This window comes from Heterocephalus glaber, unplaced genomic scaffold, assembly GCF_053883595.1.
Source record: "Heterocephalus glaber isolate CG9 unplaced genomic scaffold, H.glaber_assembly_v1.0 deba00000347, whole genome shotgun sequence".
In the NCBI taxonomy this organism is placed as follows: domain Eukaryota; kingdom Metazoa; phylum Chordata; class Mammalia; order Rodentia; family Bathyergidae; genus Heterocephalus; species Heterocephalus glaber.
Window position 1 is genome coordinate 40,307,309 of NW_028258143.1, and position 23,972 is coordinate 40,331,280.

At 36.9% G+C, this 23,972-nt stretch overlaps 1 protein-coding gene, 1 non-coding gene and 1 pseudogene across 6 annotated transcripts in view; 1 reads left to right on the forward strand and 2 right to left on the reverse strand.

Moving 5' to 3' along the window:
• The window catches only part of Itgb6 (integrin subunit beta 6), a 149,721-nt gene that overhangs the window by 76,948 nt on the left and 48,801 nt on the right, over window positions 1-23,972 (reverse strand). The window contains exons 3-11 of one of the 5 annotated variants that reach the window (XM_021265738.2): window positions 17,444-17,495; window positions 17,046-17,270; window positions 16,863-16,938; window positions 16,071-16,150; window positions 14,116-14,215; window positions 12,975-13,179; window positions 11,834-12,080; window positions 3,447-3,612; window positions 1,838-1,999 (exon numbers count right to left, since the gene is read on the reverse strand). In XM_021265738.2, coding sequence (XP_021121397.2) covers window positions 1,838-1,999; window positions 3,447-3,612; window positions 11,834-12,080; window positions 12,975-13,179; window positions 14,116-14,215; window positions 16,071-16,150; window positions 16,863-16,877 — 975 coding nt within the window. In that variant the 5' untranslated portion in view covers window positions 16,878-16,938; window positions 17,046-17,270; window positions 17,444-17,495. Of the gene's footprint in view, window positions 1-1,837; window positions 2,000-3,446; window positions 3,613-11,833; window positions 12,081-12,974; window positions 13,180-14,115; window positions 14,216-16,070; window positions 16,151-16,862; window positions 16,939-17,045; window positions 17,271-17,443; window positions 17,496-23,972 lie in introns of those variants that run through there. The other 4 variants (XM_004835884.3, XM_087199250.1, XM_087199255.1 and 1 more) reach the window with 4 other exon arrangements.
• On the reverse strand, window positions 546-666 carry LOC147829919 (small nucleolar RNA SNORA31). The gene has a single exon (XR_015447495.1). It is a non-coding gene; the product is annotated as a small nucleolar RNA SNORA31 (small nucleolar RNA).
• Window positions 18,443-20,554, forward strand: LOC101701167 (zinc finger FYVE domain-containing protein 1 pseudogene; annotated as a pseudogene).

Genomic DNA, 23,972 nt, shown 5'->3' on the forward strand with positions numbered 1-23,972 from the left:
CCGTTGACTAAAAACAAAATGTACTCATTTTCATTGCCATTATGATATGAAATGGCAGATTATATGATTAAAGAATATATATATATGTTTGGGGAATACAACTGGTCCAAAGTTATGGGAAAACATTCATGTTGAAGTTTAGAAATTAAGGTCAAGGAATAGTACTAATCTACACTGTTAGTTTATTGAAAACACTTTTTCCAGTTGATAAACTTCAATTTTTGGAACCATATTTTCTCTTGTGTTGAATGGGTATATATCTTTCTCAAGTTTCTGCTTCATAATTCAGTGGTGTTTCACACATAGTCAACATTCACTGTGTTCCAGGCTCTGTGCTGCCAAGAAACAGAGATAAAAGCAAAACCAGCCCTAGCCCTAGGACTATGCAGTAAAAACAGAAATAAGCAAACAGAATTTTATCTAGAGGACTGCAAGAAGATATCTATGTGTAAGGGTAAAGGGAGAGGCAATGGTTTCAGGGCCTACTGGAAGTCAAAGAGGCCTCTTTGGGGACGGCAATGATTGAGCTGTGTGCTTTTTTTTTCAGATGTACTTCCCAATTCAATCTGGGCTACCATAGAGACAGAACGTGCAGGGGTTATTTCCTTTAGCATCCTAGTGCAAACCAAAAGAACAACAAATGAGCTGGGTTTTAACTGGATAAAGAAGATGTGGTTTTTTTATAAAATGGAGTACTACTCAGCCATAAAGAATGAGAAACTAGAGACATTTATAGCTAAATGGATGCATATTGAAGCCATACTCTTAAGTGAAATAAATAGGACACACATGTGTAAATACCGAATAGTTTCTCTAGTGTAAGAAACTGAAAGTATAAATAAGGATGAAAATGATTAAAATCAATAATTGATAATTTGAAATAAAGAAAGGTCCAAAGGTTTGGGGATGGTGGAAGGGAAAGCGGAAAGGGAAGAAGGGAAAGAAAAAAATTATGAGAAAAATAAAAAAAATGGAATCAAACTCTGTGTAGATAGGGAAGGGTGGAGGGGGTGAAGGGTGCACAGGTAATAGGAGAAAAAATAAAAACTAAGATGCATCATGTTCTGGTACACCCAATGATAAATGTAAATGTATTTTATAACTAAAACGTACCAATAAATATACATATTTTTAAAAAATGAGCTGGGTTTTAAAGGATAATCAGGAGGTTCTCAACAATCTAGGAGGAAGAGTATTCCAAAAAGAGAGAATAACATAGACAAACATAGCAGCCATATGCTTTGGATACATAGAGTTCTGTTGAGGATCAGAGGAGGTCCTGTATGTCAAAAGAGCTCTGTAAATGTTACATTGTTTCACAAAAGTCAAGTGTTTTGTTTTTCAGCATCACCAGGATTTTTTAAATGACAGAAAATAAGACAAATGTTGGTGAGGATCAACCAAGCAGTATCTGACTAGTTGTTTCCCAGGGAGTCCCATGGCTTATGAAAACATGGCATAATTTATGGACAGCCATTTCCAACAATTCCCATATGGTACTGTGCTAGTCTGAGTCCTCCTTTCTGAGCTGTGGTTTGGCACAGAAAGTTACACAGGCTAGTTTTTTACTGGCCCCAAGATTTTTCAACAGTTGAGGAATTCTAGGATCACATGTGCCATCACAGATTCAAACTTCTTCTACGTCCCCACCAACCATCTGTGTTCCAGAACAATCTCTAATGATAGTGAGGATTAAGAAGGAGCAATTTATTCATCTCAAATCAGAAATGTGTACTGCTTTCACCAAGTGTGAGCTATTTCGTGTTGTGTTACGGCAGCTGTTGCTTCATTTGCCTACTTGTGGCCCGGAAAGCAGTACAGGGTGCAGGGTACGTACCATGACAGTTGACATGGAGTATTCATTCTTGTTGTCCAAGTGACAGAGCCCATCGTTGGGAATGACAATGCCCGCCAGTTTACTGTCCATTCCAAAATGCGAATCAGCATCACTCACAAATACCAAGAGGTGGAGTGAGTCATTCCGCCAGCCAATTTTTTCCTACAGTAAGAAAGTAACATCAGGCTTCACTGGGGAGAGGTGGGCACATAATAAATGTGGATCAGTTCTGATTAGACACGTCCAGATTATAAACAGTACACTGCTGATCTATTTTAACCTTCATCTATTGTGACTTGATAATATAAACATGAAATTTTGTGGCATTTGGTTTTTCCTCAATAACATTTTTGGATGATTTATATTTCAGGGAAAAAATAACTCCATTACAATCAGTATTCAGTTGATCTTGACTTTTACATAATTAATTATTTTTACTGTCCAGCTTTCAATTCACCAGGAAAATGAGAAAAGAATGTGGTAAAGGTCATAGAGAATCCCAAATCTAAGCTGAAACAATATTAGTCAAAATGTAACCCAAAATGAATGAAAAGTAAGTCTGTTTCATTAAAAGGTCACCTAACTTTTAGGCATACATTTTTCTTTCTAGTGATGTAATCCTAGAGATGTAATCCACAATTCTAGGGATATAATTCACAGTTCTAGTGATGTAACGCAAAAGATCAAGGATGGCCCTGAGGTCTTGCTAATTTTGACTGTCTGCAGTCTGCATCTTAGCAGAGCTCTTCCCTTTAATATTAGTCCAGGAATCACTTACACAAAACACTCACCTTGACTCCTCCAACCTTCCTTATGCCTTTCCCTTCTCTTTTAATTCCTTGGCCCTGCCACCTTTGAGGAGCCTCAGGTTTGTCCATTTCTTGCTATTTCCCAAAGAGAGCTATTGTCTAAAGACAGTGGACTCATTCTCATGATTACCTGTCAAATAGTTAAGGAGGGATAGGGTTCCAACAATGTCCTAGAGACAGTATGACTTCTGATGCTTATTTCGTTGCTTCAAAACAATAGATATGTATTGTTAGTATAGCTATATACTGATTCAGGGCATTTTTACTTTTATCTTTATCTTTTTTGTGTGTAGTATTAGGGATTAAACCCAGGGCCTTCTCACTGAGGCACACCCCGAGTCCTTTAAACATTTTTTAATTTTGAGTCAGGGTCTCTCACTAAGTCACTAAATTAACCAGGCTGGACTGAAACTTATAATCCTCCTGCCTGGCTGAGCTGAAATCAAAGGCATCCTGCCACTACGCCCAATTTACTTTTTTTTAATTAGTGTTCTGCCTTTGATTTTTTCACCATAGTTAATCTAAAACCAAATTAATCTCACTTTAATCTGTGAAAATTAGTCACTTTTGTCAGCAGTATTAACATTCTCTTACTTTATTTGAATATTAGGCATATAAAGAGTCCCTATTTCAAGATGAAATAAAATTTTATATAATTTTTATAGAAATTTTATGTTTTAAGAAAGGTGTGAAAATATGATGGTTACAGGAAAGAAAATTATTTAAGCTTCCAAAAGCAGAATTGTTAATAAGAGATGAATTTATGTCATTAGAATGGAATCTTGCTCTCCTCAGCATACCTTACACACAGCAGCTTGCATAATTGCATCGAATCCACCTTCAGGTGTGTCAATATTAGCAGAAATTTTCTGATTCTTCACAATTTCATTGAATCTTTCAGCATCATTTGTCAATGGCAGAATGTGCTTGAATCCAAATGTAGGTAAGCAGGAGTATGGAATACTACTGCAAAAGTAAGATATAAAAATATTCTTAAAATATGATGCAACACACAATTAGTGGATCTAATAGCCTAGCAACATTTCTTTATATGAAAATTCATTTTTCTAAAGGACTGGGATTCTGGAACTTGGCTGTGAATCTCATGGTTAGGGTTGTTGTCATCATGTTCTGCCCATCCCTTCCATGTTGACAAACTAGCTGATACCTATTTAGACTTACCTTATGTCTTATTGGCTCAAACTCAGATAAAAGATAATCAGGTGCCAAGACTCCACATTCCAATGACTATAATCATGACCTTCTACTACCTCCCAGCCAAAATTAAGTTTACATGATGATACTTTCTTTGCGTTCTCATATCTTAAGCTGTTGTCAAGTATGAGTCATCTCATATCAAGGCAGAGAGGAACATGTCTTCCTTCTCTGCTCCCTCCTCTACCCCTATCCCTGCCTGCTATAGGCTCAGAAATCATACCATTGTTCTCGGTTCTAGCATAAAACTCTACCATGATTGAATAGATGGTTGGGGGCCAGCCTGGGAACAAAACTACCACTTAAAATATCACGTTAGGGTAAAGTCTGCCCCAAAGGTAATTTAGGTGAAGAAAAAGAGCTGATCATAAATTGAGCCACATCTTATTCTGAAAGTCAGTTACCAGCTCCATGTGAATCTTTTGGCAAGTTACTCAGCCCTTCTTAGCTTTGAGCTTTCAGTTGTAAAATGAGGAAGATAGCATAGAGCAGATGTTCTCAAGATGAAGTCCCCGGTCCTATAGCATGAACATCACATGAGAAATTGTTAGAAGTATAAATACCGTACCCCTACTGACTTAGATTGATTATCTGGAATTGCTATTTTAAATTTTCATTTCATTACTAATATGACCAAGCTTTTGTCTATATTTATTGATATTTGGCATTTATTCTTTTGTCAATTTGCCAGCTTATATATTTTGCTTCTTTTCTTTTTTTTTGGAAAAAACAATGGTAGAAGGGAGTCACATTTAAGATAATGGAATAGAGATCCCTGATTTGGTCAGAGTTCTTTCTCTAATGAATGGTCACATTTAGATGCTACTTAGCAAAGCAACTGAGAGAGGAGGTACTTCTCACCAACTGGTGATTTTGATTCCCTAGACAGTAATTGATTTGTATTTTTAAATAAAGGATAATTATGAAACATAACAAAGAAGTACTACTTGTAAGTTTTGTTAAATTTTTAAATAAATATTGATAAAATGTGTAGTGCCTGACCTGAGTGAGACCCTCTCAGCAAACGTACAACCCTCCACAGACAACTGGAAACCATTAAAAGGCCATGCTTCCCTCAGCAAACAGAACAGATGGCCATTAAGAAAATTTAGGACAGGATGTACAATCTCCCCAGCACCGAGAAGTCCAGTATCATCTGTACCCCTGCACTGATCATCCTGGGAACTTTGACCACAAGCTTTCCACTCAGATTCCTTAGGATTATAACCCCCATCCCCAAACCCTGTAAAAACTTAACTTCTTCTCTGGAAAGCTGCTGAAATCATTTACCCTCTCAGCCAGCCTGTACCCAGGTGGAAATAAATCAGTTTCTATTGCTTACACCAACCCTGTGTCCAGGTAGCCTCTCCTGGGCCCTTTGTAACAATAAGGTTACAATGTTAAAAGGTTAATATCATCTTTTTTGAATGGGGTTGGAAATTATTTCCATTTTCTTTTTTTTTCTTTTTTGTCTGTGTTTTCACATGGGCTTATTAACTTTATGGTAAGAAACTGTATACCTGGGATGATCAATAAATACAGAGAATGTTTAAATTAAAATGCTTATTATAGTAAAAACATATTACCATTATTTCCTCATAAAACATTTCCCCTCAGTTTGAACACACATCCCATCATTCTTGGTAATGTGACTTTTACTGTAATAAGTAATCCAAAATTTAAACATTAACTGTACTTTTGATCACTCCTTGTACTGAATATTCATATATGTTTATGTATGTGCATATAGGAAATCAATTTATCAAGCTATTTCTCACAGTTATACAAAGATGTCATTTGCCTTTTTTGCTGCATTGACATTTGCACTGATGATAGGAGAGCAGTAATAAGTAAACTCATGGTGTCTCAGGGCATATTAAGGCAGCAACACCAAACTGTTCATGCAATCCTTATACTTTTCACAAGGAAGCATTCATCATCATAATAAAAGTAAATTCTAATTTCAGTTGATTGTTCTGATGAAGCAGTAAAAGTCATTGTATTAAATATGCATCTTTGAATATGTGGGATATCTTTTAACACATAGGAAGTATGTGTAAAGCATTTCTGCTGCGCACAAGTACAATGCTCATTGAAGGAAAGCCTATATGTGATTGTCTGAGCTAAACTGGTCCTCTTCCTATGCAAAACTACTTTTATATGAAAGCATAATTGATAGCAAAACTATTATTCAAACTGAGTATTTGGTAGATATGTTCTTAAAAATGAGCAAAGTAAGACTGTCATATTGAAGAAAATGCCTGCTGGAATTTGTTGTCAATGGCAAAGTTCAAGGTAACTAGAAAATTACAGTTTAGGAAGGTGTTCATTTGCCACCCATGAAATTAACAATAACAATATTGCCAAGCTTCCCAATTTCTTGCCTTACTTGATGAGACTGATGGTGATTTTTTGATATTGTATCATGAAATCTGAAAGATTGGTATAAATCAGTTAGCCAATATTTTTCAAATGACCAAAGCATAATATTGCAAAATTATGCATTGCTCAAAGAATCAAAGTGCAAGAAAGACTGGCAGATTTTAATGTAACAGAATATGAAATGTTCATAGGTATTGTTTCATATTCCACATTAAAACTTGCACCTGACATCTAGTTTGAATGTAATATCAAAGAAGAATGTCCACAAGTCACTGGAAAAAGCTATTAAGTACTTCTGTCTTTTACAACTATATATCCATGTGAGGTTTGGTTTTCTCCATGAAATTCTACCAGAAAAAAAAACTACTGAAATAAATTAAATTAAGAACCAGACACAAAAATCCAATTTTTGTCTCTTGACCCTGATGTTTAACAGCTTAATAAATATATAAAATAGTATCATTCTTTTTAGAATTTAAAAAACTTGCTAATTTTTCTTTTGTTCTGGAAAATATGATTATTTCCATACAAATATATTATAGTAACAAACTTTTTAAATAAAGTAACCATCAATACCTATAAAACTGAAGCTCTTTGGGGTCTTAAAGTTTGAGTGTATGGGAGTCCTGAGATCCAAAAGTTTCAAGACCATCAGGTCAAAATAACTAGAGGTAAAATAAGTATTGAGAGGAAGAAAACTAATACTTGTTTTGAATATCTGTAATAGTCTGAGCTCATTCAATTCTCATGATTGAGAAATCAATATTATTATCCCTATTGACAGGTAAAGTGATTTAGTTTAATAAAAGGTTAATTTCATCTTGTTGTGTTTCTGTGTATGAGGTGCTATTTAGACAAGAACTGAGAGAACTAAGATTGTAAAGAGAAAGGAAAATAGAATATGTTGCAGCAGAAAAAGACTTCTTATTTATAATTTTAATTTAAAACTTTATAATTTTTTAAACTTTATAACTTTCTATTTATAACTTGAATTTTTCCAGGAAGAATAAAAGAAACATCTTTTCAAAATAGGACATATTGATTTTTTAAAGACATCAGGTACATATACTCTTCTAGATCCCTGCTTGCTATACCCTGTGCAGTGCTCGGGTCTCCCCCAAGCCACACTCTATGGTTGTTAATGGTACACACTATTTATTAGGAACTCATCATGGTCAGCCCCAATGCCAAAGGCTTCTATTCATGATCTCATCCAACTCTTACAGCCACTGTGATATGATGAGCCTGCTCCCCAAAGAACTTCAGTTCCTAAATGCACCTAGGTCTTTTCCTCAGATATCCCCATACGTAGCACAATGCTTGGTACATAGTTGGAGCTCAATAAATTTTTGTTGAACAAATGAATGCATGAATAAAAAACATATAAATCAGAGCTAAATGGAATGCCAAACTGCTTTGATTTTTCTAGAAGCCTCATTAAGGATAGGGCTTCCTTGTTAGTTTAATGTGTTGCACTGTGAACTCAGCTGAGCCATTGAACCTTGTTAATTTTAATTTTTTCCTCTGATAACACTTTAGACTCTATGTTTCAGATGGCTGTTAATGTACTCTGTGTTGCTACCTCTTATCTGGTCTGTGACAGAAAGAATGATTTTAAATATACCCCAGAGGCAGAGCTAATATTTTGTAATCCTTGGTAGAATTGTCCTACTAGACTCTATTGAAGCTTGTTACAGGAGAAAGACGTAATCTGGGAAAGAATTAAGTACAAATTTTAGATAGGTACAATATTCTCTGATTGTAAATAATGTCAGAAGCGTCAGAAATGTTTTATATTAGACATTAAAAGGTTCCTAGTACTGAGCTTATTTCTCTTAATAAATGGATCCAATAATTAATAATGATAATCATCCTTATTACTTATTATTTAGAATTTTGAGAATGCAAGTCATTATCACTCTTTCTAGAAATCTGTGTGCACAGAGTTGCAGGAACTTTTCAATGCTGCATAGCGTCCATCTTTTTTTCTCCCTAGCAATCCTGTTTTGGGGGAGAGAGTATGCTTCTTTTGCAGCTGGCTGTGGTCACATGCAAGTCTAAGGTATTGGGTAAAATTTCTGGCAAAATTCGTTTGGAGAAATAAAATCCAACATCCACTCATAATTAAAAAAAAAACACAAAACATGAGAAATTTACCAAACCAAGAATAGAAGAGGATTTTCTTGATCTGATAAAGAAAGTCCAAACAACACTAGATAACAACATATTTAAAGGTGAAATGTTCCAACTTTCCCCCAACAGCATTATCATGACAAAGATGTCCTCTCTCACCAATGTAAAACTTCATTGCTGACATTAGCCAACACAAGTCAAGAAAAAGAAAAAAGAGGCGTAGATACTGTAGAAGTTATTCATAGATGACATAATCATGTACACAGAAATTCTGAGGATCTATGAAATCAGACTAGAATTATTGTAATGAGAAAATTTATTAGAGATGCAAAATGTGCAAAATCAGTTGTATTTCTATAAATCACCAGCAAATCATTGGAAAATGAAATTTTAAACATACCCCTAGGAATAAATAAAACTAAAGATGTTCAAAATCTACCTTGAAAATAGTAAAAGATTGCTCAGAGAAACTAAACAATATCTAAATAAGCAAAGATATATGTCATGTGAAACGCTTGGCAGATCAAAGCATTCAGTATGTTTAAGATGTTCATTCTTCAAACTGATCTACGGTTTCAATATAATCTCGGTCAAAATCTTAGCCTATTTCTTGAAGAAAGTGATTCTAAAATTTATGTGCCAATATGAAGGATCTAAGATAGCCAAAACAAAAGAATAATAAAGTTGGAGGACTTACACTCCTGATTTCAAGACTTTTTATGAAAGTACAGTAAGGAAGGTAAGTGAGGCATTAGTACCACGTGGGTGCAGTCAATGAGTGGATTAATGAAAAAGAATAGTTCCCAGAATTAGGCTCACACATGTACAGTCAATTGCTTTTTAACAAAGACATCAAGAAAATTTGATGTGGAAAGTTTTGCTTAGCAAACAGCTAGAAAAATTGGTTATTTGCATGGAAATAAAAATAAATGAAACTAGACCTTTTACTCTCATTCCAAATTTTACAACTCATTGATGATTATAAGATGAAATTTAGGAGCTTTAACCTTACAGCTTCTGAAGGAAAACATAAAAAAAATCTTTGTTTTCTTAGAATTGGCAAAGATTTCTTAGAAAGAAATGCACTAACCAGAAAATTAAAAACCTTTGTTTCATTAGACAAATTGTTAGAATTCCAAAACCTTGGGGAAATATTTGCAAAACATATATTTGTCAAAGAACTTGTATCCAGAATATATAAAGAACTCTTACAATACAATATTAAGAAAGCAATCTAATTTTTAAAAATGGGTAAAGGAGTTGAAAAGATATTTCATATAACAAGAAATAAGAATGGCACATAAACACATGAAAAGATGTATAATATCATTCCTCATTAAGGAGATGCTAATGAAAGGTATAGTGAGATACCACTATAGACCTACTAGAATGGCTAAAGTTAAAAAGACTAATTCTTTCAATGAGCCAAAAGAATTAAGTGAGTTTAATTCTGCTAACACCAAGTGTTAGTATAGATGTGATGGGGAACCCTCTCACATTGTTGATGGATATGTAAAAAGTGGTATATCTGCATTAGTTTGATGTTTTCCCTAAAAATTAAAAGCACACTTATCTTACAATGAGTACAGTACTTCCAGTCTATTTAAACATGTTAGAAAAATAAAAACATATCCATACCAAGATTATATGCAATTGATCATGGCAGCATTTTTCACAACAGTCAAAAAATGGAAATAACATAAAAGTCCATCAGTGGAAGAATGAGTAAACAACACGTAGTAAATCCTTAAATGGGGTATTTATTAAAACAGAAAGGAACAAACTGCTGATATGCACAAAATCATGAATAAATCTTGAAAACATTATGTTGAGCAAAATATACTGTATGATTTCATTTACATAAAATCTATGAATAGGCAAAACCAATCTATATAAATCAGAAAGCATTTCCTTCTGAGGAAAAAGAATTGACTTATTGGGTCATGGGAAAAATTTCCATGGTGAGGACAATGTTTTGCATCATATCTTGGGCGTTGATTATACTGGTAGGTTCAATTATCAAAACCCATCAAACTGTGTGTTTTTGATGTATGCATTTTAAGTGCATGTCAATTATAGCTTTAAGAGGAAGCAGAGTCCCCTTTATTTATCTTCCCCCTTTCCCCTGTTATCTTGCTGCCTGAAATGAGAAAATCATAATTAGAGCCAGCAGCCTTTTTGGACCATGAATATGAAATCCAAGTGCTAAGGATGGTGGACAGAAAGCAGAAAAGGCTCAGTTAGATTCCTGGTATTTGTAGGGCTGCCATACAAGCCCTGAACTGCCTTTCTTTGAAATTCCTTTGTGTGAAAGATTTAAAATTTTTTCTTCTTTTAAAGCCCTGGTCTCTAGTACTTTCAACCAAACGTAATTCCTAAGAGTTTTAATCATTGAAAATTCCTTTCGTGGTTAAATTATTTTTTCTCTGTTAGATTACAGGTAAGAACTAGACCGAAGTGTTGTTAAATAATATACTGAAACCTGTTTATATTTTATAGAGATTGATTCCTTTGGTGTACAAAAGTATTAAAAGTTAATATACATTTGGAAAATCATTTTGTATGTACTAGAAGACATAGCAAAGAGCTTGGTTTTAGACAAATTCATATCTTGTTACAAATCACTGATTAGTCATGTGACCATTGGCAAGTTACTAACCTCTCAGAGCCACTGTTACCTTTTCTGAGTATAGGGCTGTTGAAACTTGCTTTAAGCTGCTGTCATTACAGAGGTTGGATGAGGTCATATATATAAAGCTTTCACCACAGGGTCTGGCAAATGGTAGTTCTTCTTCAATACAAGGCTATTAAATAATTTGATTTCCAACATGTCACTGACAGTACAGGTAAGCCATCACAGAGCTATTTGCCCCTGACCATCACCTGCATAATACACTGTTTTAATAAATGACTATAGCATGTTACAGTGGAGTCATTGCCTCATTTCCTATTGAATTTAATAGCAATGTTGGCTGCAAAGTCCTTCTCCAAGCAATGAGTAAAACCCACATTTCCCAAAGTACGTCAGAGGAAGCAGCAAAAATTATTTTGACAGACATCATTATAGTAGAGGAAGACAGAATATGTACATCACTGCCAAGTAGCTTCAGAAAGTGGTGTTCATTGAGGATCAAAGGTCTTTGAGGGGATAGGGGTGGGAGCACAACTGAATGGAACCTATAGTGAAAGGCTCAGTCCTCCTGCCTGCAGAACACAAAACCTAGTTTGCCTATGCAGAAAGCAGAGGCTGCAAGGACCCAAGGCTAGAACCACGCAGTAAAGATGACCTCAACTTAGCTGCAAACAACCTGGGCCCTGAGAAAACTGTTGAGATCCTAACCAACAGGATGGGAATCCTAGGGAGTTGGCAAGTACCTTGCAAGTGCAGCTCAGGGGATAGGGTGGGGTATCTCTACAGAAATCAGTGCACAGTTATACCAGAGAATCACCTACTTACCTGCAAGGGTTGGCGATTTCCTCTGGTGTTGTTTTCATAAAAGGGGAGATAGGCTTTTCCACAAAAGAGCCAAAGCCAAGTCTAAAGTTGCTAGTTAATTTAGACATCTCCTTGGAAAGCAGAGAGCCCAGCTCTTTGATTGTGTTGAGATCATCATTCATGGAGGCGGAGAGGTCCATGAGGTAATACAAATCCACTGGGTAGTCCTCGGTCTGGCGGACTTGCACTTGGAGCGTCTGTTCGCTGCCTGCAAAGTCCCACAAGAAAAGCAAATCTATAAAAACTCAAGATTTATTTACAACTAGGTGATCTATGGACCAGCTGCAATTTCATTTTTCTTTTTCTTTTCTTTTCTTTCTTTATCTCTCATTCTTTTCTTCCCTCACTCCTGCTCTCCCTTTCTTTCTCCCTCCTTTCTTCTCTCTTTCTTCCCTCCCTTCTCTTCCTTTCCTTTTTCTTTCTTTCCTTTTTCTTCCTTCCTTCCTTCCCTCCCTCCCTCCTTCCTTCCTTCCTTTAAAAAGACTTCGTTATGTTGTCTTGGCTAGCCTGGAATTCTTGATTGTCCTGCCTCAGCCTCCTGAGCAGCTGGGATTATAGGTGCATACCATCAAGCCTAGTTCTGCTGTTTCATTTCAAAAACAATTTAACAAAGATACATACAATTTGATGAACTATGTGGTAGAGTTTAGAAGTGAATAAACGCATGAAGATCTTTCAGCAGTGAGTTTAGTAGTACTAAAGTAGGCATAACTTAGGATATTTTATATCTTCTTTGGAGAATTAGCCTCCATTTAGATGAAAGATAAGCAGAGTTTTTTTGTGTGGTTTTAGAAAAGGTGATCCAAAGGGGAGTTTAAATTTACATTTCAACCCTTGAAGAAATGTGAGGTAAGCCTGAGCAACATTTGAGTAATCCAAATGGTTATTATTAAAGGAGGCTTCTTCAGTAATACATTTGGAGTGCAAGTGATCAGCATGAATAAAGAAAGATGTTAGCAATTTCCTAGAGAACAGAAAATGAGTCATTATAATCAATGATATGTGATATGCTAGAATATATATTAATAGATAGCAATATTACCACATGTAGTATATTTATTTATAAGACTCCTCTTTCTTCTATTAAGAAATCATACCATACCTGGTCTTAATTTAAGAATCAAGCTTTGAGGCACAATCTGAACAATATCAGAACTATTCTTCTGTCTGCCTACACTGAGAGGCTTATTTTTGAGTATTTCCACTTGGGAGACAGGGTTTTCAATGAAGATTAATTGACATCCTTTGGCTAAAAGGTTTGCTGGGGTATCACACCTTTCGCTAACTCCAGATGGGTGAGTAAAATTCTAAAACAGAAAAAAAGAGAGAGGAAAAAAAAGACAAATCTGCATTTCTTTAGAACAGGCAAGTAATTAAACTTTTAAACATGCTTTGCTAGTTAAGCATCTTGCCCTTCTAAGTATATCATATCCTCACATGACTGGTTGTGATTGTAGGTCTAAAGTTAAGTTATAGCTAAGTAACCAGAGAATTCTGCCAGTAAAGTTCTGAGTAAAACTGCTGTGTCCTTTAATTATATTTAATTGAATTCCTATAACAGTTCTTTTCTGAGACAAGGTCTTTCTATGTAGTTCAGGCTGGCCTTGAACTCTCTATTAGGCCCACATTGGTCTTCAACTTGGGTGATCCTCTTGTCTCAGCCTCTAGAATGCTAGGATTACGGGCATGAACCACCATGCCTGGGTGAGTAGTTATTATTTTTTTTAAAAAAAAATCATTTTGTTAAAGCTTTATCCTGGGCCGGGGATTTAGCTCAGTGATTCCACCGCCTTCCTCGAAAGTGCAAGGAACGGAGTTCAATCTCTGGTACCAGAAAAAAAAAAAAGAAAAAAGCTTTATCCTATGTCATGATGGACCCTTAAAGTAGTTGAATTCATGGAGTTGACATTATTCTGTGAAATTACTTGTTTGGGATGACTTATTAGTTCCTAGAGTCCTGAAACTGTCCAAGCTTTGCAACATGTCTATTGCCAAATCCACTAACAAGCAAAGATTTTTCTGTAGATTCCTACAGGACTGGGATTACGATATCTCCCTATTTGGCATTCTGTACCAGTTTTTATTCATTGATGTATTATATTACAGCATTCCTTCACTAAAATCAACCTCTTGGGGACTCTAAACAGAGTGTCTTAAAATGGTCTAGTCTGGGGCCTTTTAGAACTTTCCAAGATTTGAAGATGAGGAAGAAAAGTAAAAGAGAAGATGGAGTAAAAGCCTACTTTCTGTACAGGACTCTGGCGTTTCCTAGCCCCCTTTAGATCCACCTGTGTAGCAGGGCAGTGAGATGTGTTTCTCAGCACAGATGTGACCATTCTGATCCTGCAACATGTAGAGCAGAGAGACGAAGCCAAAAGATAAATATCTGTCTTCTCCGACAGCCAAGGCTGCCCTGGAGCTGGTGTGAGGCAAAGCTGAACTTGAAGCCGCTTGACTCAAGCTTAGCAAGAACTCGCATATTCATTTCCTTGCCCCTGAGACATCTAAGCCACTCTTGCCTTTTTTTTTTTTTTTCCAACTGGGAAAGTTACATATCTTCTGAAATTTATTTTTAAGGTTACAATTTGTTATTTACCAGTAGTCAGGCCTAAGCCTATTTGAGGCTCTCAACTAGGCACAGCAAACTATGGCTTCATATGATGTAGTGAAGGCAAAGAGTGACGACTTCAGAATCCTTCTTAGCATAATACTATTGCTGTTTGCTGTGGTCACAGCCTTTGCCAAAAGTTAGGAGGTGATATTAACCACAGAAGCTACTTTCTATCTGCCCTAATTAGAAGCAGAACTTACTGCTGCACCTACCTCAACTAACACAATGATGATTTCTATTATTAGAATGACCTCTTAAAATAATATGGCAATGAGATCTGACAATCATTTGGTTGCCAAATATTATCCATAAGTAAAGCTATCAGTAGCACCATAGGAAGCACTTTTAAGTTAATGCTAAAAACTATGTTTAAATAAAAATTTTAGACTGATTTGTTATTTAAGTCTCTGGCATAAAACATGTGGGTTAGTCCCTTATGTATATTCTTAATCCTGCTTTCTTTTTTATTCTATTGTTTATCTATCTATCCATCCATCCATCTATCTATTTTTGCATTTCTTGAAATTGAACCTAGGACCTCACACATGCTAAGGAGGCCCTCAACTACTAAGCTACATCTCCAGCTCCTCTCAATCCTGTTTTTCATACATGAGCTCAATACAGCTTTTCCCTTGAATTTTGTTTGTGACCCATCAGTCACTGCAGTAGTGGGGCATTGAGGCATGTTTGTGCTCTCTTCTCTGTGAGGCCACATGGATACACATGGAATTTGGTGTTTAACAGTTACAGCCCAGTTCTGAGTTCTGTGTCTAGATTTGTTTTCCTTTGGACATGCTACTTGGCTTTTGCTGAACTTAGCATTGTAGCGTTAGAGTTGAGTTTAGGTTCTCTTTATGAGATTCAATAGATAAAAGTTAAAACTTGTTTAAAAAGTTTAGAAAGCTATCATATCTCTTTATTACCATGAATCATTTACAGATTTCTGTATAGAGTCACAGGATAGGCAATGATTTAGGATTGTTTGTTATATATTCGAAAATCATCTTCATACTAATTTGCATAGTTTACAGTTTGACAAGATAAGAAATGTCTGTTTGGGGCTTTGTCTTTGATATGGTACAGAATTATTAAGCCAATGAAAATAAATTTTTTTAAAAAATTAGACAATGTCTGAATAGTAATCTTTCCTCTAAACCTAGAATACTTTTCATAGAACCTACCAGTGAGTCACAGGAAATCCTAGTTCCCAGGTAGAATATAACTATATTATTAATGTCAAATATATGTTTAAATTTAGAAAGTATCGTCTCAATGACTCTGACTATCCAAGAAGCCTCACTATTTCATATGTAATCCATTATAAATGGCTTCTAAATAAAAGGAAAATCAGGTTAAATAAAAGAAACTGAGTTAAGTATTTTTTAAAGAATAAGCTGACTTCCTTCCATAAACTGCTTTTAAAAGTAATCACACACATATCATTTTGATTCACTAATATTTATGTTTTTCTTTCTTGATATATTTTACTTTTACAATCCCACTGAAAGGACACTATCAGAGCTGTCACTGAGGAAGTGAAGTAACTGTAAACCATTTTTAGAAACATGTTGAGGTCATTTGTTTTACCTCCTGGGAGCACCAGGCACACTGCGGTCCAGTGAGCAAGCAGTCACCACAGGTCTCCGCACCTCCCATGGCACAGCCACCTACACGCAAACCCAGCAAGAGGCAGGGATTAAAGTCACTTCCATCCATTCCGTGTCGGAGACCTGTGCCTCTCAGATTACTTGAGCAAAACAATGTCAAAGTTGATTCTTATTTTCAAAGATTGGCCCTCATAATGTTAGCCATTCTCATAAATATTGGTATTTTTTATCTCTCACACTGCAAATATGTGTGCCTTGTAAACCAGAAATTATCATTCTCATTTTTCTTAAAGTTTAAAAGTAACTGTTCACAAATACAGGCTCATCTTGTTTATTATCCTTATTTAACAACTGCCACTTTAATTTAAAACATTATTTGGAGCCACTAAACTTGCTATTCTTACATGTAGTACTTCTGTTTTTGAAATAAATCCTTTCTCTCTTCTCAAGATTATTACTCTTAAGTAGCAAATCCTTGTTGTACAATAAAAAGTTTCCAAAACAACTATCACAATAGCACTAAGAAGTCGTATTGTTCAGTAATGTTTAATTAAATGTCTGTACAACCTTTGTATTTATTTATCTCGAGCCTTAAACATTCACCGGGGGAAGAGCCCAGTGCTTACCTGTAATTTATTAAAGTGTTTACCGGGTGGCAAAAGAGCTATCAAACAGATTATATAAAATATGACTTCAGATCCAGTTTCTGAACCAAATGACAGGTTTGTCAAGCATACTGTGAAAGCAATATATCAGAGAACTTAGGTCTTACCTTGTACGCAATCATCCCTTCCTAGAAATAGAAAGAAGAAGCAAAGCAGCTCAATCCCCATTCGTTTCAGCTCTCGCTGTGCAGACAGAGTAAAAAATGAATTACCTTCAATGTTATAAGACCAAAGTTGAATATCATTAAAGTCTTTCTTTCTTGAAGCATAAAATTTTAAATACTACTTACACTGCTTTGAAAAGAAACTTGAGATGTAAATTTAAAAGTTTTCATTAAGACTAAAATGAAAGCAGAGGCTACCTGGACAGGTAAAGAAGAAAAGCTGTGTTTAAAAGCAACTTCAACATGATTTACTTCCTTGTTCTCCTTATAAGGAAGGCAGGTGTACGATAACCAAGAAGGTGGGGAAATTCATTCAGTAGAAATTTTGTGTTCTGTTGGTCTCTCTGTATCCTACAGAAAGTTAATATCTTTAGTTAAATATTGATCAATGAGATGTCAAAAGGGCAAGTGAAATAATTGTTTCTGTAATAATTTTAATTTAATGTAAACAGCAAAGATGTGAAATAAAATACTTTTTTATATTATATGAAAGGAGGATTTAAAAAATAAGCTAACTAAAATACCTGAGATTTTTGTATTCCTTGTTAAATCCTCTGCAGAGAATTGAAATGAACTCTGAAAAATAAAAATATGATTTTACAGTCAAATTAGAAGTTAGGCTAGGGAATCCAAAACTATTATTTTTCAAACTGAATGAAGATATTTTTTCCAGAAGTATAGAATTCTTATTTTAAAGGTTATATTAAAATAAATATAGTGTATAAAAGTTATAATAGGTCAAAAGAAGATAGTCTGAAAACAATAGTCTCCAACATTCTGTACCCCTCAGGTTAGGTACAGAAAGCTCTTTCTGAAGTTCTATTCCAGGGGCTGGGGATTTAGCTCAGTGGTTCGCCCACCTCCCTCACAACCACAAAGTCCTGAGTTCGATCCCCAGTCCCAAAAAATAAAAAATAAAGTTCTGTTCCAGGACTGGGGGAAGCTCAGTAGCAGAGCATTATGGGATTGCCCCCATCACACTCAAGGGGCACAGGTCACACCTGCGGGTTAGTGGGAGCTGAGAGAAGTTCACTCTGAACAGTGGATCCCAACTGACAACAGGAAAGGAGGAAGCCAGGGAGGCAAGGAAGGAGGTCCCCTGAAATATTGACTTGAAGTTGAGTTATTTTGAAAAGCTCCTGACCACTTTATTTCATCACCAAAACATTGTGGCTGAGGCCCAGCAGTGAGCCCACCTCTGTAACACATCACACCTTTCTCAGATTGCTATCAAAGTCCCTATCAAATTCATTTTAACTGTATCTTTGCCTGCATTTTAACGAACATGAAGCCATCAAACCAAATCAACACTGCTGTCCATACAAGAGTTTAGGAAGCAGAAAATTAAAAATCTGAATATTTATGAAAGGGTAAGAAATGATAATAGGACAATTCTTCCTTTTTAAGGTGTTAAGATCCTTGTGGAAGTTCTGTGTGGTCTTTGGACTCAAAACCATTTTCTCCACTCTTTGAGAAAACCCAGTGATTCTTACATGCTGGGTGTTTCCTTACCAATCTGAGCCATGGATACCCAGACATCCCTAACAAAGAAGGGCCTGAATCCAGGGCTGATGTGCCAGGAAAGTTATAGCTGCAGTGGGACTGATGAAGCTGTTTGAGTGTCATGAGTGCTTCAGTTTTCAGTGTCTCCGCTGCAAGAAGGAGCTCCACACACAGGAAGGTCTGTGAAACCGTGAGTGGATAAGACTCAAAGCTGGTCATGTCCCTTACTGCAACATCTGCAAGAGTCCCAATGGGCATTCTCAGGGAGTTTGGCAGCAGGCATTGGTGAGGTGCCAGAGCTGCAAAAACAACCTGTGCCTGGAGTGCCAGGAGAGAACTCATTCTGGGGGTAGCAAGAGGAGACACCCCATTACTGTCTACAGTATCAGTAAGATGCAGGACTCCCTGAAGGTGGAACAGATGGATGAGGAGACCAAGAGGAAGAAAACGATGGAGAAAGTTGTGAGTTTTCTCCTAGTAAATGAAAATGAAGAAATCCAGGTAACAAATGAAGATAACTTAATTAGGAAACTGAACTGTAAAACGGATCAGCATCTGAAGGTGGTTTCCATTTTTGGAAATACTGGTGATGAAAAGTCTCATACCCTCTACACACTTTTTTTTATGCTGGCTGTTAAGTCTTCAGAACCTCCCCTTCCCAGAAGTTCTGCACTGTGGGTGTGTGGGCAGCCTAAGACTCAGTCCACAAAGCAGTGAGAGACATGGAAGGGCTCTTGGGAGCTACAGTGAATCTAAGCCAGGAAATCAAACATCATCATCTGTTGAACTCATGCAGATCGGCTGCATAATGACCTCTTCAAATTCCTTGGAGATGCCTCCGAAGCTTATCTGACCTTAAGGCTACCTCTGCCTGCTGTGGCCTGGATGTCCCCTTCTCCACTCTGGGCCCTGCAGGTACTATTTTCATGAGACGGTGCACACTCATCTACTGGACTCTGGTCACCCCTTAGATAGGCTGGAGAAGCTCATCTAGGACCAGTTCAGGAAGCTGGGCCACTTCCACAAAGCCTTTAGTTCCATTCGCTACAAGGGAACAAGGACTTACAATCCCCTGCCCTTCAGACTTCTCTGGGGTCTGGTGTGCTTTGGAGCAGCAGCTAGAGAACAGTACCACCCATTCTCCTCAACACCCAGGGGTCATCTTCAAAGCTCTGAAGCCACTGACCGACTGCTTCAGCAGTGAAATTCCTGATGACCAGATGGCACACAGCTCCTTTTTCCCAGATGAGTACTTTACCTGCTCCTCTGTGAGCTGTGGGATTGGATGTAAGAACAGTATAAACCATGTGAAGGAAGGAGTGATCGAATGTCCTAACCATGGTGTGATCTATTGGAGCCGGCAGTACTGGCTTGGGAACAAAGACCCTGTGGATACAGTGGTGCAGACAGAGATTGTACGTGTGTGGCCTGGAACTGATAGGTTTCTGAAATACAATAACCATGCTTCCCAGCGCCTGTTGGATGGGATGAACTTCCTGCCTCAGTTGGTATCTGAGCTTAGCCTTGAGCCCACCAAGGCTGTGACTTCCTGGCTGACAGACCAGATCGCCCCTGTCTACTGGAGACCCATCTCCCAGATCCTGAACTGCAACAAGTGTGTGGCATCACTTAGAGACAATAACACTAAACATTGCTGCCAGGGCTGTGGGGAGGCCTTCTGTGACAGCTGTTCATCTAAGAGCTAGCCAGTGCCCGAGTACAGCTGGAGACCTGCGCTCGTGTGGGTGTGTGACAACTGCTGTGACACCAGGAATGCCCAGTTAGAAATTACTGAGGCACAGGCAGAAGAAGAAGGCAGAACACTCATTGCTCAGAAGGTGGATGAGGCTGTGCAGAACACCTTGGGAGCCATGGGGAAACCCATTGATGTACCACTAGTCCTGGTGAAGGATGCAGCCAGGCCAGTGCATTGGGTGCCTGACCATGAAATCCTGCACTTCCACAACTGCTTCAAGGAGCTCTGCATTGAGCTCTCCAAGCACCATTACTGTGCCTGTGCCCAGGGCTTCTGTGACAAGTGATCCCATGACTGCCAGGCTGTCCCCTCTCAAGGCTGGGACCATCCTGTCTGAGTCTGCTTCAGTTGCAATAAAAAACCTGATGATCTTTAACTCCAGCTTCTCCCAGGAGTCCTTCACAATTCCGTAGGTTCTCAAGGTTAGAAACTGAAGTCTCATTGAGCCAGGGTCTCCTCCTGGTCACCTGTGGTGTGTCCTTTCCTCCTCTTGTGCTGGGGCCACTTTCCCTAGGTGGGGCTGAGCCTGGTGGCAGGCCCAAAGGCATAAACCCTTCAGGGCAGAAGTACCTAAAGTGCTGTTCCAGATTTTAGCTTATGATGTGGGCCATGGAAGGTAGTTGTGAAATCAGAGTGACAACTCAGAAGATATACTACTGATGGCTAAATTCATAAAGTAGTTTGTATTTTCTTCCCTAACAGAACCAGGAGGGTATTTGGGGATTTGTAGAAGTTGTGTACAGGTAAGAATCAAATACTTTGTTGCTGTAAATTATCTAACCTAGTCAGGCTTCTCTGAGGCTTATGTCCTAGGAGATTATCTTTTAAAGGTATGTCTGCAGGCAAGCACCAGGAAACCTGCAATGAAGGGAAAGCAAACTATGAACTTTTAGATCCTTCTAGAATCCCTTTGTTTAATTTTGAACTCTACCATAAAAACCTGGAGGAACATGGTAAGAATCCTGCAATGAGAAATCCTAATTATTAGAGTTAGGAAAGAATGCCTTTGGGGAGAAAAATGCAGCTATATAAAATCAGTTGAAGGGCTGGGGATTTAGCTCAGTGGTTCCAGCATCTGCCTCAAAAGCACAAGGTCCCAAGTTAGATCCCTGGTACCAAAAAAAAAAAAAAAAAAAAGTGAAGAAATATATGGTCGGGGATTTAGCTCAGTGATTCCACCGCCTGCCTTGTAAGTGCTAGGACCCAGGTTCAACCTCTGATTCCATAGAAAATAAACAAATAAATAAAATCAGTTTATTTACCTTGAAGAAGAAAGAGTGAGACATGAATTTCAGTGTTCCTGTTATTACCCCCATTTTAAAATGCACTATTAGCTGTTATTCATTCATTTAACAAAATACTGACTTTGTGCTAAATATTCTTTTTTTTTTTTTGGTACCGGGGATCGAACTTGGGTCCTTGCGCTTGCGCAGCAGGCGGCAAAACTACTGAGCTAAATCCCCGGCCCATATTCTTTTAAAATATATTTTTATTTTTATTTAACACAGTAATTGTACACATTTTTGATTTATAATGTAGCATTTCAATATAAGTATACAATGTGAAAGGACTAGGTCAGGATAATTGACATTCCTATAACCTCAGAAATACATCATTTCTTTGTGTGGAGAATATTCACAATCTTCTCTACTAGATATTTTTAAACAGTCAATTAGTTTTTGTCAGCCATAGTTATCCTTCAGTACTATGGCACTTTAGCGGTCATTACTCCTAATCAGCTACACCTCTAACCACTAACCATTCTCTTTTTGAGCTCTTCCTTCTCACAGCCTCCCAGGCTCTGGTGACCACTGTATTCTCTACTTCTTTGAGATGAACTTTTTAACTTGCACTCATAGATGTTTGTCTTTCTATGCCTTACCTATTCCCTTAACGTAATATTCTCTGGTTCAATCGTGTTGCTATAAAGCACAGAATTTTACCGATTTTTTATGGTTGCATAATATTCCATTGTATATATGTAATACCTCACTTTCTTTTTCCATTTACCTGTCAGTAGACATCTAGGTTTATTCCTTAGCTTAGGTATTGGGAACAGTGCTGGAATAAACATATGAGTGAAGATGTATCATTATCATATGGTAGTTCTATTTTTATTGTTTTGAGGAACCTCTAGATTGTTTTCCATAATGCCAAACATCATTTTTGTTATCTGTTTCTAACAATTGTTTTAGTACCTTTCCAGTATGTAATGACTATGTTTTTCATGAGGTAGTTGGTACATATCCATAACATATTTTACTTCTTTTTGTCTCCTCTTCCCACCCCTCCCTGTTCCCTCCAACTCATGTTCCTTTTCCTATTTGTAAAAGCTCTATTTCCATTCTTTTCAATCTCCCTCTTTTTCCTTCCCTTTCCCCTGCCTTCTCTTTTCCCTCCTCCATCTCTTATTGCCTTTCCCATTTGAAAACAAACTCCCTACTTCCTATTGTCTATCTTTTAATTTGATCTTTATATTTTGGTTTTCTCATATAAGAGAAACCATGTGATATTTAAACTTGTGTGTCTGATTTATTTCACTTAACATTATGGTTTCGAGGTGCATCCATTTACCTACAAATGCCACCAGTTAATTCTTTATGGTAGAGTAGTATTCTATTGTGTATAAATACCACATTTTCTTTATCCATTCATTTGTTGATGGGCACACAAGCTGTTTCCAAGATTTAGCTATTATAAATTGTGCTGCTATAATCATGGGTGTGCATGTATCACTGTAATATGATAATTTTAACTCTTTTGGGAAGATACCTAGAGGAGCGATGACTAGGTCAAATAGAATTTCTACTTTTAGTGTTTTGAGGAATGTCCATATGGATTTCCATAGTGGCTGTACTAGTTCACATTCCCACCAATGGAGAAGGGTTCCTTTCCCCCTGAAGTCTTGCCAGCATTTGTTCTTATTTGATTTCTTGATGATAGCCATTCTTTCTGGAGTAATATGGCATCTCACTGTGGTTTTAATTTACGTTTCTTTAAATACCAGGGATGTTGAACATTTTTCATGTATTTACTGGTCGTCTTTACTTCTCCTGGGAAGTGTCTGTTCATTTTAATTGTCCATTGTTTTGATTAGTTTTTTATTTGGGAGGTTAATTTTTTGTGTTCTTTATATATTCTAGATATTAGTCCTCTGTTCAAGTAACAGATGGCAAAACTTTTTCCCATTCTGTAGGTTGTCTTTTCACTCTGTTGGTTGTTTCCTTTGCTGTAAGAAGCTTTTAATTTGATATAACCCCATTTGTTGATTCTCAGTATTATTTCTTGTACCTTTGGGGTTCTGTTCAGAAAGTCCTTGCCTATGCCAATGTCTTCAGTTTTACCCATTTTATCTTCCAGTACAAGTGTTTATGATTTAACATTTAGGTGCTTGATTGATTTTTATTTTAGTTTAGTACTTGGTGAGATGGGTCTACACTGTCTTCTGCATGTGGATATCCAATTTTCTGAGCAACATATATTAAAGAGACTATCTTTCCTGTAGTATATGTTTTTGGCCCTTTTGTCAAATATCAAGTAGTTGAATGTGACTGGGGTTGTTTCTGCTTCTACTATTCAGTTCCATTGATCCACATGTCTGTTTTTATGCCAGTACCATGCTGTTTTATTACTGTAGATTTGTAATATAATTTCAAGTCTAAGATTATGATGACTCCTACTTTGCTAATTGCTTCTATTGCTCTGGGTCTCTTCTGGTTCCACATGAATTTTTTTATTGTTTTCTCTACATCTGTGAGGAATGCTGTTGGTGTTTTGATTAGGAGTTCATTAAA